Genomic DNA, 16182 nt, shown 5'->3' with positions numbered 1-16182 from the left:
TAGGTATTATAATGAGATTTGACCAGTACCCTCATAATTAAGAACATTTCTGGAGTTATTCAGTTAAAATCAATCTCAGGGAGAAAAAAAAAATTACTAAAAGATACTGCTAAGAGAAATGTCTGGTTCTTTGCTTGCTTTCCGAGAGTTAATAGCACTTTTCTCCTGCTCAGGATTTAGATGGTAATCTCCTTGACTCCTGGGAAGGGGTAAGAGTGCAATGCCTTTGGTGCTTGAGCGACGGCAAGACTGTTCTGGCATCAGATACACACCAGCGAATTCGAGGCTATAACTTCGAGGACCTTACAGATAGGAACATGTAACTCTTTTTGCTTCCTTTAAATAAGGACAGTCTGGTTTATATTAAAATGTGGACTGTGGGGCTTGTGTTTCCAGTAGAAAAGTTTATTATGTTTTGGATATTGCTTTGTTTTAGTAGTTTGGATTGTGGGTGGATAGTTAGGTGGTACTTGGTGATTAGTAACTCATTTTTCTTAATTGAAGCATAGTGTATAATAGTGATTGTACGCAAGATTGTGCAAAACATAATTAGCAAGAGTATTTATATTTTAGTCATGTCCTAGATTTTTTGTGTATACTAAATTTGACAAATTATCTTTTGGTTACAGAGTACAAGAAGATCATCCTATTATGTCTTTTACTATTTCAAAAAATGGCCGATTAGCTTTGTTAAATGTAGCAACTCAGGTAAGCTTAATAATTTAATTTTGAGGAAATTTTAGCTTAGCCCAGATTTTATATCTTCATTAGAATTTTTACATAAACAAGTGGTCTACTTGTAAATATTTTGGTATGTTTGATCCTTACATGTAGAGAATCAACCACAACTACACTAAAACATTGACTTCTTTTTTCAAACAATTATGTATGTTTTAATAAATTTATTTTGTGTGGAACTGAATGTCCAGTTAGAGTAATATTTGACCCTCCGTGCATGGCTTCAGCAATATACCTTCATTTTGTTTTGTTTTGTTTTTTTAACATTTTACTAGGGGCTCATACAACTGTTATCCCAATCCATACACACATCAATTGTGTAAAGCGCATTTGTACATCATTTCTCAAAACATTTTCTCTCCACTTAAACCCCCGACATTAGGTCCTCATTTTTCCCCTCCCTCCCCGCTCCCCCCTCCCGCATGAGCCCTTGATAGTTTATAAATGGGTATTTTGTCATATCTTGCCCTGTCTGACGTCTCCCTTCACCCACTTTTCGGTTGTCTGTCCCCCAGGGAGGTCACACACAGTTCCATGTAATCGGTTCCCTCTTTCCTACCCATTCTCCCTTTAAGAGTTAAATTTGCATAATGGTTCAGAATCATTGAAGATCGTTTGGGGTGTAGCATGGGGTTGTACACATAACTGTTTAAACATTAAATGTGAAATAAAGACACAAAAACAACCAAATCCATTGCTATCTATCTAGTCCATTCTGATTCATGGTGACTGTTGAACAGAGTTTCGCTGCCTATAGGGTTTTTGCGGTCGCTATCTTTATGGAAGCAGTCAGCCACATCGTTCACCCAGGTAGCCACCGGTGGGTTTGAATGATTGGCCCTTGGCTAGTAGCAGATCTCTTAACCCAAGGTATCACTAGGGTGTAGGGTGTCTTTTAAAGACAGCCTGCAAACTTGAATGACTTCTATCATTCTGTATGACCATTGGCAATTTTTTTTTTCAATCATTGTATTGGGGCAATTTTGTTATTTAATATGGAAAACTGCAATTGGAAACTGAGAAGTGTTTTCATTTGGTGTAAATGAAGATCACAGTTAATGAATGAACATTCTTTTAAGAGGATTTAGAATAAATGTATTTTTTTGCCTGCAGGGAGTTCATTTATGGGACTTGCAAGACAGAGTTTTAGTAAGAAAATATCAAGGTGTTACGCAAGGGTTTTATACAATTCATTCGTGTTTTGGAGGCCACAATGAAGACTTTATCGCTAGTGGCAGTGAAGGTAAGTATTTGTGTCACCATCATATATACCAGGAGATGTAAAGCTTTCTCTCCCCTCAATTTGTGAAGGTAATCCTAAAGCAAATTGAAGGTATTAAATTAAAATTTAATACACAAATTCCATGTGTGTTTATCCAACAGTGTGTTTATCCAACAGTGTGTTGGATAATTTTCCCTTCCTTGGAATGAATTGAACCTTCCTTAGTATCTTCAATGGTGCCCTTTTGGACCATGTGGAAGGATGTGAATATCACTTTTAAGATTTGTCAAATCAATATACTTTTGTATATTGATTGCTTTTTTTCTTTTCGTGGGAAATGATGTTTTTTAGAAGTTGGTAGTAACAAAAATGTCAAGGTTAATTATATTTTGTGTGAACTGGGACAAAATCAACAAAACTTTAATCTTTGGCATCCGTTCAGTTGATATAAGGAATAATTCAGCTTGAAAATTCTTATAGTTAAGCAAAGTTGAAATGATCAGGCATGGTTCTGTTATTTATTTATTTGGTTCTGTTATTTTGAATAAACTTTGTATTCTCCAGTCCAAGAACATTCATGTTTGGCATGCATATGCCTAAAGTATGTGGTCTAATTTAAAATGCAAATTGTTTAAGATGTGAGAGGCTTATCAAAAGTCAGTGTACACCTTTAAGGTGATAAGAACATCTGTCATGGCAAATTCTTCCCGATTGTTGTTGAACACGTTTTCCTTGAGTACTCACTGTGTTACAGTGACTTGACAACATTCTGATCTAGCCTGAAAAGCTGTGAGAAGAACCTGGATTCTGTTGGTAAACTCTGTGGTTGTGCCCCTTGTGTGTATGACGTACACTACTATGATACCAAAAAGCTGATCTTAGTAGGAACGAGGATCACAAAGTGGCTTTTAAGATTGTGAGGTTTTTTTCTCAGCAATTCTCTTTTACCTTTTACTTTAATTATATCATGTTTTCCAGATTCTAGATTGGTGTTTGGTTGACTTTTCCTTCCTGTAGTTTGAAGATGTTAAGCTTTCTTCTAAGCTCTTCCTCTTAAGAGATCTTCCCGTGTTCAGTCGTGCTGCTGGTGGTCGTTGCCCCAACCCTCTCTTGATTATGCCTCGGGATTCCCCATAGCTGTCTGTAAAAACAACATGGGCCCCAGAGGCGCTTTTATATTCTACTTGGGCTAAAAGTGACATAACTGTGCAGTAAAGAGATGAATTTCCTTATGCAGTAAAGAGATGAATTTCCTTATGACTCAAATGGTTTAGATAGTTTTTAAAATAGTTGAAGCACCACTTGGATATAAAATAAATCCAAACCCACTGCTTGTAGAGTCGATTATACGTCACAGTGACCCTATAGGACAGGGGTCCTCAAACTTTTTAAACGGGGCCAGTTCACCGTCCCTCAGACCCGTTGGAGGGCCGGACTATAGGTTTAAAAAAAAAATATGAACAAATTCCTATGCACACTGCACATCTTATTTTGAAGTAAAAAAAAACAAAGGGCAAAAACACCCGGCCGACAGGATAAATGTCCTCGGCGGGCTGCTAGCGGGCCATAGTTTGAGGACGCCTGTTATAGGACATAGACTTGCCCCTGTGGGTTTTCAGGCTGAAATCCTGTCAGAAGCAGACAACCACATCTTTGTCTTGGAGCAGCAGGTGGGCTCAACTCACCTTTCAGTTAATAACAGAGTGTATTCAAGCCACTTGACTTTCAGTTCCCCTCGGAGTGCTTAGCTCTGCTGTGCCCCCGGAGCACCTTAATTGGGTCTGGTAGGTATATTGTTTTCTAATACGACTAGTGATCCATTTACATACAAGGAATATATTTCAAGATTTCCAAATCCTCAAATAGATGAATGCCTATATAAATTAGGAAGCCGCCTTGTACACATGCCCAGCCCCCCCCACCTCCAAAAAAAAGTGCAATTGATTATCCAAGATTTTTCATTGTGGTGGCAGTAATAAAGAAGTAGACATACTTTTCAGTTTCCCAGACTGACTGAGCAAGCAGAACTTGATTATTATTCTGACCTTCAAATCTCAATTTTTCTCTGTCTCTGCAGCAGGTAAACCCTCAAGTTATGTGTTTATGTAACATTTTCCTCCTGATATAGACAGATTTCAGTTGCACTCAATTGTCAAGCCTGTAATATTTCTCCTACACCACCACCACCACCCTTCATTTTTAGCAAAGAAATTTCAAGAACATTCTTAGTCTGTTGTCTTTATGTCAGAAATTTTGAGCCCAAGAGTGTATTGTCTTACTAAAAGTTAATTACTTTTCTCCACTGTATAGCTTCCCGAGTTGACAACACACCCACAGAAAATGTCCACATGGTCAGACTGGACACTTAAATAATGCTAATGGACCCCTACTTTAAGGCCTCCTCTTGGAACCCTCGCCTTTACTTAGCTACTGTGTCTTCACAGTAATATGCTGTTTAGTAAAGCATTTTTAAAGATCTCAATGTGTATACTCGTCCCAACATTGTGATGAAGTTATTTTTTACAGGTGGACGAGGTGCGACAAGAATGAAAAACTGGCAGGGTTTCCCAGCCAGTATAAGTTGATCATGAAGAAGCAAAGTTGTGGGAACTTCTTGTTTTCAGATTCCCTTTGTGAGATTATAGCCTACCACAAGCTGTAATATGAAGCAGATGTGGGATTGGTCTAGACTCACTAGTGTACACTGAGCAGAGCTGCTGCCTAGATTGAACCCCAGCTTACCAGGCACTAGTTCTGAACCATGAGCAAGTCACTTAACCTCAGTGCCGTCATCACAGTCCATCGAGGACTAGGATAGTACCCGCCTCATGAGATTAAAGATTGAACACCATACACGAAGAACTTCATACGTAACACTGCCATCGAGTGAATTCTGACAGAGTTCATATAGTACGAGGGTAGAACTGCCCTTGTGGATTTCTGAGACTAAATCTTTACAGGAGTAGGAAGTCTCATCTTTCTCCCAAGAGCAGCTGGTGGTTTTGAACTGCTGACCTTGTGGTTAGCAGTCCACCTTAATAACCTGCTACACCAACAGAACTCCTACTTAATACCTAATTTAGATATATTGCTTTGCTGTCACCTCAAGATACTTTCCCTTTTTATGCTGGATTAGTTTATAAAGATCCTGTTTATTACTCAGATGTTGACAATATTTCAGATTGTGTGTGTGTGTGTGAGAGAGAGAGAGAGGCTGAGATTCTAGGGCTAATCACCTTGAACAGAAAAAGTATATATTATTAAAATGACTGTAGGATAATGTGTTAAGCTATTCTTATTCTCCCTTCAAGATCGAGTAATGAGTCATATCTGGTAAATGATAAATTGAGTCAGTCGTTTTTGTGAATATAAGACAACCCCTAACTCTTCCTGAATTACTGTTTTTGGCTTTGTTTTCAGATCATAAGGTGTACATCTGGCACAAGCGTAGTGAGCTGCCAATCGCAGAGCTGACAGGGCACACACGTACAGTGAACTGCGTGAGTTGGAACCCACAGATTCCATCTCTGATGGCCAGCGCCTCAGATGATGGCACTGTTAGGATATGGGGACCAGCACCTTTTATAGACCACCAGAATATTGAAGGTAACCCTGCTGGCTGTAAACCAACAGCCATTTTTAAACTGTAATTGATTTAAAGTATGGTATTGTGGATTATTTTGTCCGTTTTTTAAAGAAGAGGTTTACTTATCTCATCCCATAGGACAAGTTTAAGATCTGATAGTTCTTTTGTTTTAGTTGTGTTTTTTCTTCAGGAGGATATGTTGGAATGGGCATATCTACTACTAGTATTGTTAACTTTCAATATCTGAATGAAAAAAACCTTCCTTCCTCATGCTACTTCCGTAGACTGACTGCTGAAGCATGTTGGACAAAAGTAGTAATGGTCCGCATGAGGGCCGGCCAGCTTCTGTTGGGTCCATTGTGGCTACTGGCCGCCGCCCCATGTGTGTCCCAACAGAACTGGGCTCTGGGGGGGGGGGGGTCCCACAGGAGCCCAGGCTTTTCTTCTGATGGCCTCTGTCTAGGTGGACTTGAACCACAGACCTTTTAGTTAGCTAAGCATGTTGACCATTTGCACCAGTAGGAACTCCACATTAGGTTCTAAGCCTTATGTAAAAATTTGACCCACTCTAAAAGGTTTAGTGAGCTTGCTGGCTGATAGTATTCTTAAAAATATAATGTAGGCATCACTTCTTGGCCTTCTGGCTAAGATCAAGTGTAAAAATATAATGTAGGTAATACCACATGGTGTACTCTTATGAGCTATGCTTGTTGGAAAGGGGAATAGGGAACTAAAGTGTATTATGCTGAACCTTGTTAATACCTGTGTGAAATAATTACCCCAGAAGAAGTATTTTTTTAATCTTTTATCCTCATTTTCATACTGAAGCAAAATGAAGCATAGCAATGCTGATTAAAGTCTGAAAGGCTTTAAACACAACTTGGAGATATTTGCAGCCCTGGGAGGCACAGTTCGTTAAGAAATGTGCTACTGACCCAAAGGGGCACCTCAGGAGCAAGGCCTGATAACCTGCTTTGGAAAGGTCATAGCCCTGCACACCCTGTGGGGGATGCAGTTTGCTCCCCAACACATGGAACCCCATGGCCACTGGTGGGGTGGTTTGGGTTTAGAATACTGGGAGAGAGATAAAGGAAGACACCAGGATAAAGAACAATGCTGAAATTGAGCGTGATATCAGCACTAGAGAGAAAAGGTAAAGAGAAGTTTTATGTAAATAGTATTACCTGTTTGTTTTCAGGTAGCGTAGGTAAAAACCTTTGTTTAGAGGAAGTAATTTACTTAGAAAAAGACATGTTTTTCATCTAAATGTTTTAGTGGGAAAGGTAAGTAACCGCTCAATTACATGATTCTCAGTGGTAGAGGTGGGGGCTGGGCTATCATGCATGGGTTAAGACAGTGAGGGAAGGAGGCTTCAAAAAGTTCGTGGAAATGGAATTGAAAGATGAGGGAATTTTTCTGAAGCCTCCTCATTGCATGTACCTTTTTTTTTTTGTCCTTATAATACATACTGTAGAAGGCTTAGCCATACTTCACTGGCCAGTGAGGCTATTCAGCCAGAGCTGAGAATAAGATGACCAAGAGAGTACACAGATCAAAACACCCTGCAAGCTGCTCAGTTGCACACCACCTAGACTGGGCCGTTCCTTTGTGCTTGTAGATTCCCACCTGAGCTGCTACCCTGCCCTGGGATTTCAACTAGGCAACAAACGCTTACCTTGTGTTCTCCTGTTCGCTTGCAAGGCCCTCTAAGAGCTCTACAACTGTAATAATTTGAGCTTCTCTTAATTTTGTTAGTCATTTGAAAAGTTGTTGCTTCAAGTGACCATATTTGACTTCACGGCACAGGAAAGTGTTAGGCTGACTCAGTGAGTGGGTTTATTTAGAGGTGCTCTTCAGGACACGTTGATCTCTGTTTGTGCCGCCATGCCTCTGCCTTCACTGCTGTTTGGTGGATTTGATTCATCTGGACGCTCGATGATGGGTGACCCCAATTTTTTAAATTCAGCAGCTTTCCACAGTCTTGGTTTTCATGTGAAGTTGGGAGCAATGGCTTCTAAACACCCATTTGGTTGAAAGCTTTGAAAGCAAGTACCCTTTGGGTTCTTTCCCTAAGGGGTATACTTTTCTTTTCTCTAAAATAATTTCATTTTTAGAAAAGTTGAAGAGACTGACGAGATTAAAAATTCATACTAAAAAATATAAATAAAAATAAACTTATACTCAAATGAGAGTATATTCTGTCATTTAAATAAAAATGTTTCACTTGATTACTTCATTTCAAGAGAAATTGCTTACCTTTTATTGTTACAATTGAATTCTGTCTCGGCCATGCTGTTGTGCGCTCACGCACCCCTGCCCCCACCCCCACAGTTTTAAATGAATGAATAAATCCTGGTAAATAAATAGTTCATGACAATGACAGCATTCCAAAAGGGAATTGACCAAACGCATAGTTATATCGCAGTTTCAGGGTTGCTGCACCTGAGATTACTCTTCCTCCCACTCCCACTCCCCATGGTAAACTTTATCAAGAGATTTTCTCTTCCACGTAGCTCCTTCAAGCTTTATTTATAAAGCATGAGTATTCGTTTGGGTTCTCTGTTAATCACAATAATCATGAGTTTAGACTATATTATGTGGCCTGTGACATGAAGCAGCCAACAATGTTTATTGGTTCTGATGAAAGTATCAAGAATTTGTCTTGTTTTTGAAATGATGCTGATTTTTCAAATATTCTAACTCTAAACTTTTTTCTTCCCCTTTCCTTTCTTCCCCCCCACCCCACCCCCCACCCCCACACATTTCATCTGTCTTCATCCAGAGGAATGCAGTAGCATGGATAGTTGATGGCGAATTTGGAGCAGACGACTTCTAACTTAAAATTAGTCGGATTTTAATGGCTTGGGATTTGGTGCAAACAAACATGATTGATATAGCTGGATGGACATGCTCGTCATGAAAAAGAACCATTTCTGAAGCCCGATTGGGGCCAAACATTTCCACCTTGCTTCATAGTAACCAGTTGAGATGAAGCGCGTCGCTAGAACGTTGTTGGACACCATGTTGAATTATCCCCCCATCGGTTGTGAAGAACTGTGCTACATTGAGGCTTACCCATCGAACTCAGTATCTATTTTTCCCTCCTGCCTTTTGTGTGGCAGGATACCATTCTTGTTGCTCTTCTGTGTAATGAAGTTTAAATGCTTGTTTGGAAAACTTTATTTAACAGTTTAGAAGGCTTGATAGAAAGAGTGCATTAGTCTGAAGAGTATACATTGGATAGGAAAGAATTTCCTTCTTTTGTTTCTCCAAATCTTTCCGCCTTATTTAGCTTGAGATCTTTGCAGCTTGGTTCATGGATTCTAGCCTTGCCCGTTGCGCAGTATATACTGATCCAGATGACAAACCAGTGAACTATGTCAAAAGCACTCTCAATATTACATTTGACAAAAAGTTTTGTACTTTTCACATAGCTTGTTACCCCGTAAAAGGGTTAACAGCACAATTTTTTAAAAATAAATTAAGAAGTATTTATAGGATTAAAGTGACTTCATTTGTATACATTTGGAATCTAAACCAGCTTCAAAACAGTTTCCTCAGTGACTTAGATATGCAGTATAACAGACTCTATTGGAGTACAAGACACGGTCAGACACAGTGCTTTGGAAGGACATTACACAGGAAATTAAGAGTAATACTTCAAGCCAACCCACCCCCACCTCCCACTCTGTTTAATTCACTAGAGAAACATCAGTACCTGCTCTTGAGATTCAAGTTTTTAAAGGTGCGTTTTAGGTATACCAACACAGCTCAGTAGTCAGTTTAGGTGTTCAGCAAAGCTTGTCCCAAGTTGTTCTCAACTTGGGAAGTCATTTTGGTGTGATCTAGCAAGAGAGTAGACATCAGCAGATAGAGAAGCTCTTTGGAAGCCCATAGTGTAATTGAGATATGGAAAGAAGAATGTAGCAGCTTCTAAACATACTTAAACTGGGTTTTAAATAACGTCGCAGTGAGTCTTTTCCCTTAATAGCCCTTAATATTTTGACATGTATGGAGACATATACCTTGTCAGTTGTCAGTTATTGCCATACTGAACCTCATTCTAAACTGGTGCTGTGGGTAGTCTTTCCCTCTCCCTTCCCCTTTAGTATAAGAAAGGTTTCCTTCATGGGTAAGCACTTGTAATTTTGAGAATGTCACACTTAAAAAAGCCAAAAGCCTGATGTTCACATTGTGCTTTTAAACCCGTGACAGCTGAAGACAACACGCGTGGTCTCCTTGGAAACCTGCCCTTGTCAGTGGAAGATCTATCTGGTGACCAACACCGTTCGTATTAGGAGGAGTTGGGGATACCCCCAAGCAAGTCTGGTGGACAAAACGTCTCACACCAAGGTCCCTGGTCAGCCCAGCCAAGACGGTCCTGTGTTAGTAGGCTCCCTCAGGGTCCACACAAGACACATAGCTGGGGTGTCAGGAATTCTCCCATGAAGGGGTGAGGGGTGGCAGCAGGAAGAAAGGGGGGAGATCAGGGAAGGGGAGAAGAAAGCAAAACACAATTGGCCTTAAAATAGCCTGGGTTCTCCCAAAAGCTCAAAGAGAAAAACGGCAGATTGTGGTCAGCAGGTTATTTTATCAAATTGGTCCGTGAACGATTTTAAGCTCCACTTTGCAGAGACCACCACTTAGAGAATCAAAGAATTCCTGTTTTATGCTTCTGAGTAAAATATGTTACAGTTTATCTGGAACTTCATTTTTCTTTTAAGATTACTTTTTACTTTCAGCTTGAATAAAAATCTTCATTGGTAACTATATAAATTAAGTGGCAACTTCTCTGTACCTCAGTGGTTATTTTCAGTGATTCGTGTGTACCCGGAAGCATTAACACACCCCAGTCTCTACAGGAACATCAAAATGTGGGCAGAGACACTCCACTGCTGGGCGTTAACAGTGTGCAGTGATGGTGCCCATTTGGGGCAGTTTGACACTCAGACGCTCCCTATCTACTTCACACCCCCTAGATCAGAGTAAGAACATAACTCCAATTAAAATGGAGCAACAACTATGCAAAGGTTTCTAGAGCAGCTAGGTGAGTTTCCTCATGCCAGCTTGCTGTAAGCAAGGTTCGGAGTTTGCCGTGCTGTGACTGCTAGGAAGTGAAGACACTGAGGGCAGGAGTGTAATCCACAGCCACTAACTGCTGGGACTGCCACAGGCTTGGAAGGAGGCCTCGGGAAAAGGCCAAGCAAGGATACTCCCAAGCCCGCCATAAGATACTCACAGATGTATAAATTGAAAAGTACCAATACTTTTTGCACACATATCAAAACAGATGTTTGCCCCCCCCCAAAAAAAAAATTCAGGTTTAGTAGGCTCATTTCCATGTGCTTAAAAATGTTTTTGTTGTTCATTAAGGGCTAGAGTAAGCATAACATTAAATGTCTTTTTCCTCTTAAATAATTGGCAATATAAGGGCTGTGGGGATTTTAAAGATTGGTGTGAGGGTGGTGGTAAGGAACGGCCCGCATCCTGCCCTGTGTAGCAGTCTCCACCCCAGCTCCTTGTCTGTTGCTCTTACTGGCCTGATAGGTGTGAGTAACCAGGTAAGTCACCTGCACAGAGTGAATGTTGCTACCGTCCTGGCAAGGTAGGGTATGAATAAAAAGGGATCCCCTAACTATATAGTCGGTAATTACAATAATCACTAGTTAAAGGGTTTCTTGCCCTGTTGTCTAGCAATCACACGTAATGGCGGTCATTGTTAGTCATGGTCTGCTTCTTGTGGCGCTCCACAGTATTAATAGAAAACCCTCCCCCCACCCTTCCCCATCTTGAAATTCTCTTTTTTAGGATGTTGGTTCCTGCAAATGAGAGAACTGACCCAGTCACCTCTGCCTCGCAATGGGTAAAACTACATCTCTTGAAAGGGGCAGAGCCCTGTCCGTTTCTGTACAGCAGAATGGCTGCTTTTCAATGGGGAGGAGAGAAGACATTGTTCTTAATATCCTTTTGGTCCCAAATCAAGAAGTGTACGTAATACCTCCCATTAGTTTTCCTCATTTAGACTTAAGGAGCTCCCATTTGGGGCGCCCCAAAACGTTTCTTCCATTTCAGAAACCATATCTGATTTAAAATCAACTGCTAACTTTTAAAGAAAAAGGTGAATTTGCATCTACACTTGACATTTTCTAAAAACAGGGTGAACTTAAAATTTTTCAGTGTTGTTAAAGCTATTGTTCTAATAGCGGCCCTATAGTTGCAAAAACAAAAAAGGGAACCTATGTCCTATATCCTTAATCCAGATAGCCTGGATTCAATGGGCCTAGTATAAAAGTTGTGTGTGTGTGTGTGCGCGCGTGCGCGCGCATGTACATGTATGCGAGAGACTAGTAAGTCCTGGAGACAAGCTGTTCTAGATTTTGTCAATTTTACTAAAGTCTTTAAAAGTGCACATGTGAAGTGCCCTCTTTGAATTTAGGTTTGGTTAATACTGGTATGTTTTTTTATACGATTGAAACTGACCCAATGTTTAACTAAGAAACATTTCTCATTATTGGAATCAATGTGCTAGAACTGAATCAGAACATTTTTAGGCACAGATGGAAAAAAATGTGATTGGCTCCTTGAAAATGGGTATGTGTAGCAAGGGGAATGGATCCACGAAGGCGTGTACGTACTTACGTACTACAAACCAAGCTGTAGAGACCAAGGACATAACTTAAGTGTTGATCTCCCGATTTCTAAATTGTCAAGATTTACATGGAGTTGTGGTGGAACTAGTTAACACTTAGAGCTTTGGGTATGTAATGACTATTTGCTATGGACTGATTGTTTCAAAGGATTGCATTCTTAAATTTGGTGAAGGGGGGATTTTTTTGTGTTGCTTTTTTTCTCAGATTATATTTAGCTTAAATTTCTTTGCTATATTATTTCATTAAAGCATAAAAACTTCAGGTCTCTTAATATTTATTTTCACTTGTTCTACTAATTATTTACCAAACACCCTTTGTTAACTTTTATTTTATAAATGTGTAGCATATTAAACATCGTAAAATTCTGTTTGAATGAAACTACAGTAACCTTTATTTGCTTTACTGGGATTTTTTTTTTTAATACACCTTTCTCATGTCGGTGCCCAGCACTTAACAATCGTTTGTATTCCCTTTCTTTCAATCCAATAAACAGAATGAATAACTATGTGATTTTGATGCATTAACTCTGATGTCCATTAATATGAATGTTGAAATAGTACTGTTTTATCTAAAACAGCTGATTTGCCAAAGTTTTAAGTTCTATATGTGAGGGAACATAAAGTAGTGCTATAAAATCAAACATTCATTAAGCAAAAATATCAATGTGAAAAAAGAACCAGATGAAGCTATTTTTTCTGGCCATATCCATCTAGGCCCGCACACTTCTGAAGGTAGCATGTCCGTCCCTAACCCTTCCCCAAAGAATTCCACACTTTTCCATTTACACCATGCAGGATGGCAGAGCTGGCATCCTATTCAAATCATATTCTTTAAATGTTCCTTGAGTTGGGGAACAAAAAGGAAAGGCAAGATACTCCAATGGAGTTTTCTTTGGCCAACTCTTGTTGCCCTTGAGCAAGTGGGTGGTGGTAGGGAGTGGGCAACAACGTGCTCAGAGTAGCTTTCCTGGCCTCGGTGGTGTACTTTACAACTTTCTTAAAATGTCCTCGCAATGAGCCCCTCCCTGTGGTTCTCCTGTGTCCTTTGAAAAAGATCAAAGTTTGCCCCCTTTGAAATCTCCCCAGTCACCATAAACGGAGCCAACCCCTCAATCTTGAACTCAGTTAACCAAGCAGATCCCCTTGTAAGCTGCAGCTTTGAACACTGGCAAACATGAGCACTGAGCAAGCCTGCCTGCTTTCTGAAGAAAGGAGTTCCTTCCCTGGCTTTTTAAATATTGTTGGCATTTTTCCATTTCTTACTCTTTATTTTTGTCTTTATTATTATTGCTTTCTACTGTTTTGGTTTTGTTTCTGTTAGGCCTCCCAGTTTAGAAAGCACAGAGGGTGTGGATGCACAGAGTAACTGAGGCAATGGTTTTTAGGGAGGGGGTGGGGGGGAAATTGGGGCATCAGTGGATGTGGGAGGGGCATTAGAACTGATTGTGATGATGTATAGTCACTGCATCCACCGATGCAGTGACGAGCGTGAACACATTTTCTGGGGGATAAACGCATGTAGGAGCTGGGCTGTAAACAGCACTTTTTGACTCAACTTTCTGTCTCCAGTTTTTTTGCAAGTGGTGTCTAGAGTAGCCTTGTCATGGAATATCTTTAAAGGGCCATTGGACAACCAGAGACAAATTAGAGAAAGGTGTAAGTATCATTTGCATTTAAAATTTTTGTTTTTAAAAAAACATCCAAACATGACTGTAGCGGAACTTCCGCATTTGCACTGGCTGTGTGCAGCTTTCAAGGCTGCGGCCTCTGGAGCCAGCTGACCGGCCCGAGGAGCCTCGGACGAGTTCAGACCCTCACCCTTTGACTCGCACTGGAGTCCCCCAGACTCCAGGCATTTGGGAGACATTATTTAAGTTGAACTACATCAGTAAACTACATCATTGTCAGGCGGTTAAATGCAGGCTTAAAGAAATTGTAGCAGTTAATAGATGATAGAGTGGGATTTAAGTCTCCCAGTTCCAAAGCCTGTGCTTTAGCTCCTAGAGCCCAAGGCATGGGAGATTCCAAGGAGAGCTTTTTCGTATGTCAGATTTCTGCTGTCCCCTTCCAGACCTACAATCGAGAGACCGACATGGGTTTTAACACCCCGGGCTCTGGTGTCAGCCTGGCACCCATCCACTTACTGGGGTTTGAGACCCGTGGGATTGTGCTTTATTCAGCAGTGCGACCAAGAATTAAGTGCAGGAGCAGGGAGGGTATTGACAGGGACTGAATACACCCTTAGTTACACACAAACACCTATCTGGCAATGCAAGGAGCTCCGTGGGGTGGGGTGCGTTTTACACACAGGGGCAGAGATCAGTTTTCAAAACCACTAGCTGCTCCAGGGTAGAAAGGCGAAGTTTTTCTTCCTGTGAAGAATTAGTCTCCAAGCAGCCGTCTAAGTGAAAGGTCAACTATGTCCCCACACAAGAAACACACCAGCCTGTGTGATCCAAAGATGACAAGAAAAATTCCAAATATAAGGAAGGGTAAAGTAGCAGAGCTGAAATAAATTGTGAACATCCAATTTGTAGAAGGCTAAGGAGGACAGTGGTGACCCAAAACCCATCTGCAGAGTGTCTGGTTGGGTCGGTCGGGCCTCTGGCAGATCCCCTCTAGTCACGGGTAGGGACTCGAACAGCTTTACTAACAGACAGATTATAGCAAACTCAATTATGGTGAACTGAACCAGGTATAATATACTTGGTCAGCTGACCACTCGACCCATTCTCAATTTGCTCTATACTAATATTTTTTATTGTTTCAAGAAAAATTTCTTCTCTGGCTTTATAAATATTGCTGGTATTTTTCGATTTCTTACTCTTTATTTTTATCTTTGTATTATTATTATTGCTTTCTACTGTTTTGGTATTGTTTCTGTTAGGTCTCCCAGTTTAGAAAGCACAGAGGGCGTGGATGCATACACAGTAACTGATGCTATGGTTTATAGCGAGGAGGTGGGGGGAGAGTTGGGGGGGCCATCAGTGGATGAGGGAGGGGCATTAGAACTGATTGTGATGATGTACAGTTAACTCTTTTTAGAAGTTTAACTATAGCTGTGTATGATATGTGAATATTAAAACTACTAAAAAACCTATGGTGACCATGGGAGAAAGAGGAAGTTTTTGCTTAGGGGCATTGTTTGGAGAGTGATAACAATAACGACTGTACAAGAAGGGTATCATCAGTAGCACTGAATTATACATATACAAGTTGTTGCAAAAAAAAAAAAGTTCAGTCTCAGAAAGCCAGAGAGGCAGCTCTGTTCTGCTCTGTAGGTCACTATGAGTTGGAATCAACTCGATGGCAGTCAATTTGGGGTTTTTGTTTTTTTCCTTTTCAACATTAGTAAGGAACAGGTCTTTGGGTCATCAATAGCAAATATTGGGGGCTTACTTGGTCCCATCACTATGGATGAACATGCCCGTGCAACCCTGCTTTACAAATGAGGGGATGGGTTAAAAGTAAGTGGTATACAGTAAAGTGGCTGAGGCTCAGAGATGCCGGAGTTCAAGTGTTGATCTATATTGTCTTCTATGTATGGCACCAACGTTGGAGTAAGTGGACGTTATACAAAAACTTGCCCAAAGTGAAAAGTGTGAGGGCATACTTAATGATTTTACTTAACTACTTAGTTGATAGAAGAAAATGCAGTTAATCATAAATCATACCAAGACTTTTCTCCATACAATTAAAATAATAAAGCAGACTCATGAAATGTTTGAACAGGAAAACTTCCATATAATTTTGAATATCTTTGTTTTGTCGATGTGTAGAGTTGTGGTGAAAATCAAGGGTTTATGAGTCATCAGACCGGAACACAACTCCTATCATTTGCCGTGGTTTAGACATGTAACAAGCCTCAGTTTCCTCATCTATAAAAGCCCCTGTCAGGAGGAGAATCAAGGGAAATAGAGGAAAGAGCTGGGAGGCAAAGGGCATTTATAGAGGTCTAGATAAAGACATGTACATATGCAAATATAT

The 16182-nt window shown here is 40.3% G+C and overlaps 1 protein-coding gene across 1 annotated transcript in view; it reads left to right on the top strand.

Annotated features, from left to right (window-relative positions):
* Nucleotides 1–12706, top strand: part of WDR26 (WD repeat domain 26) — a gene marked incomplete at its 5' end in the record, with an annotated part of 46465 nt that extends 33759 nt beyond the window's left edge. Inside the window, 5 exons of the mRNA XM_004699940.2 lie at nucleotides 174–319; nucleotides 630–708; nucleotides 1852–1981; nucleotides 5381–5566; nucleotides 8329–12706. Of these exons, the coding sequence (XP_004699997.2) occupies nucleotides 174–319; nucleotides 630–708; nucleotides 1852–1981; nucleotides 5381–5566; nucleotides 8329–8354 (567 nt within the window). The remainder of the gene's footprint in view (nucleotides 1–173; nucleotides 320–629; nucleotides 709–1851; nucleotides 1982–5380; nucleotides 5567–8328) is intronic.
* Nucleotides 12707–16182: the final 3476 nt, after the last annotated feature.

Source organism: Echinops telfairi, unplaced genomic scaffold (assembly GCF_000313985.2).
Source record: "Echinops telfairi isolate 266 unplaced genomic scaffold, ASM31398v2 ScPeMD7_7424;HRSCAF=8462, whole genome shotgun sequence".
Taxonomy (NCBI): domain Eukaryota; kingdom Metazoa; phylum Chordata; class Mammalia; order Afrosoricida; family Tenrecidae; genus Echinops; species Echinops telfairi.
The sequence above is the reverse complement of the archived record's forward strand: the minus strand, read 5'-3'. Positions and strand labels throughout refer to the sequence as shown.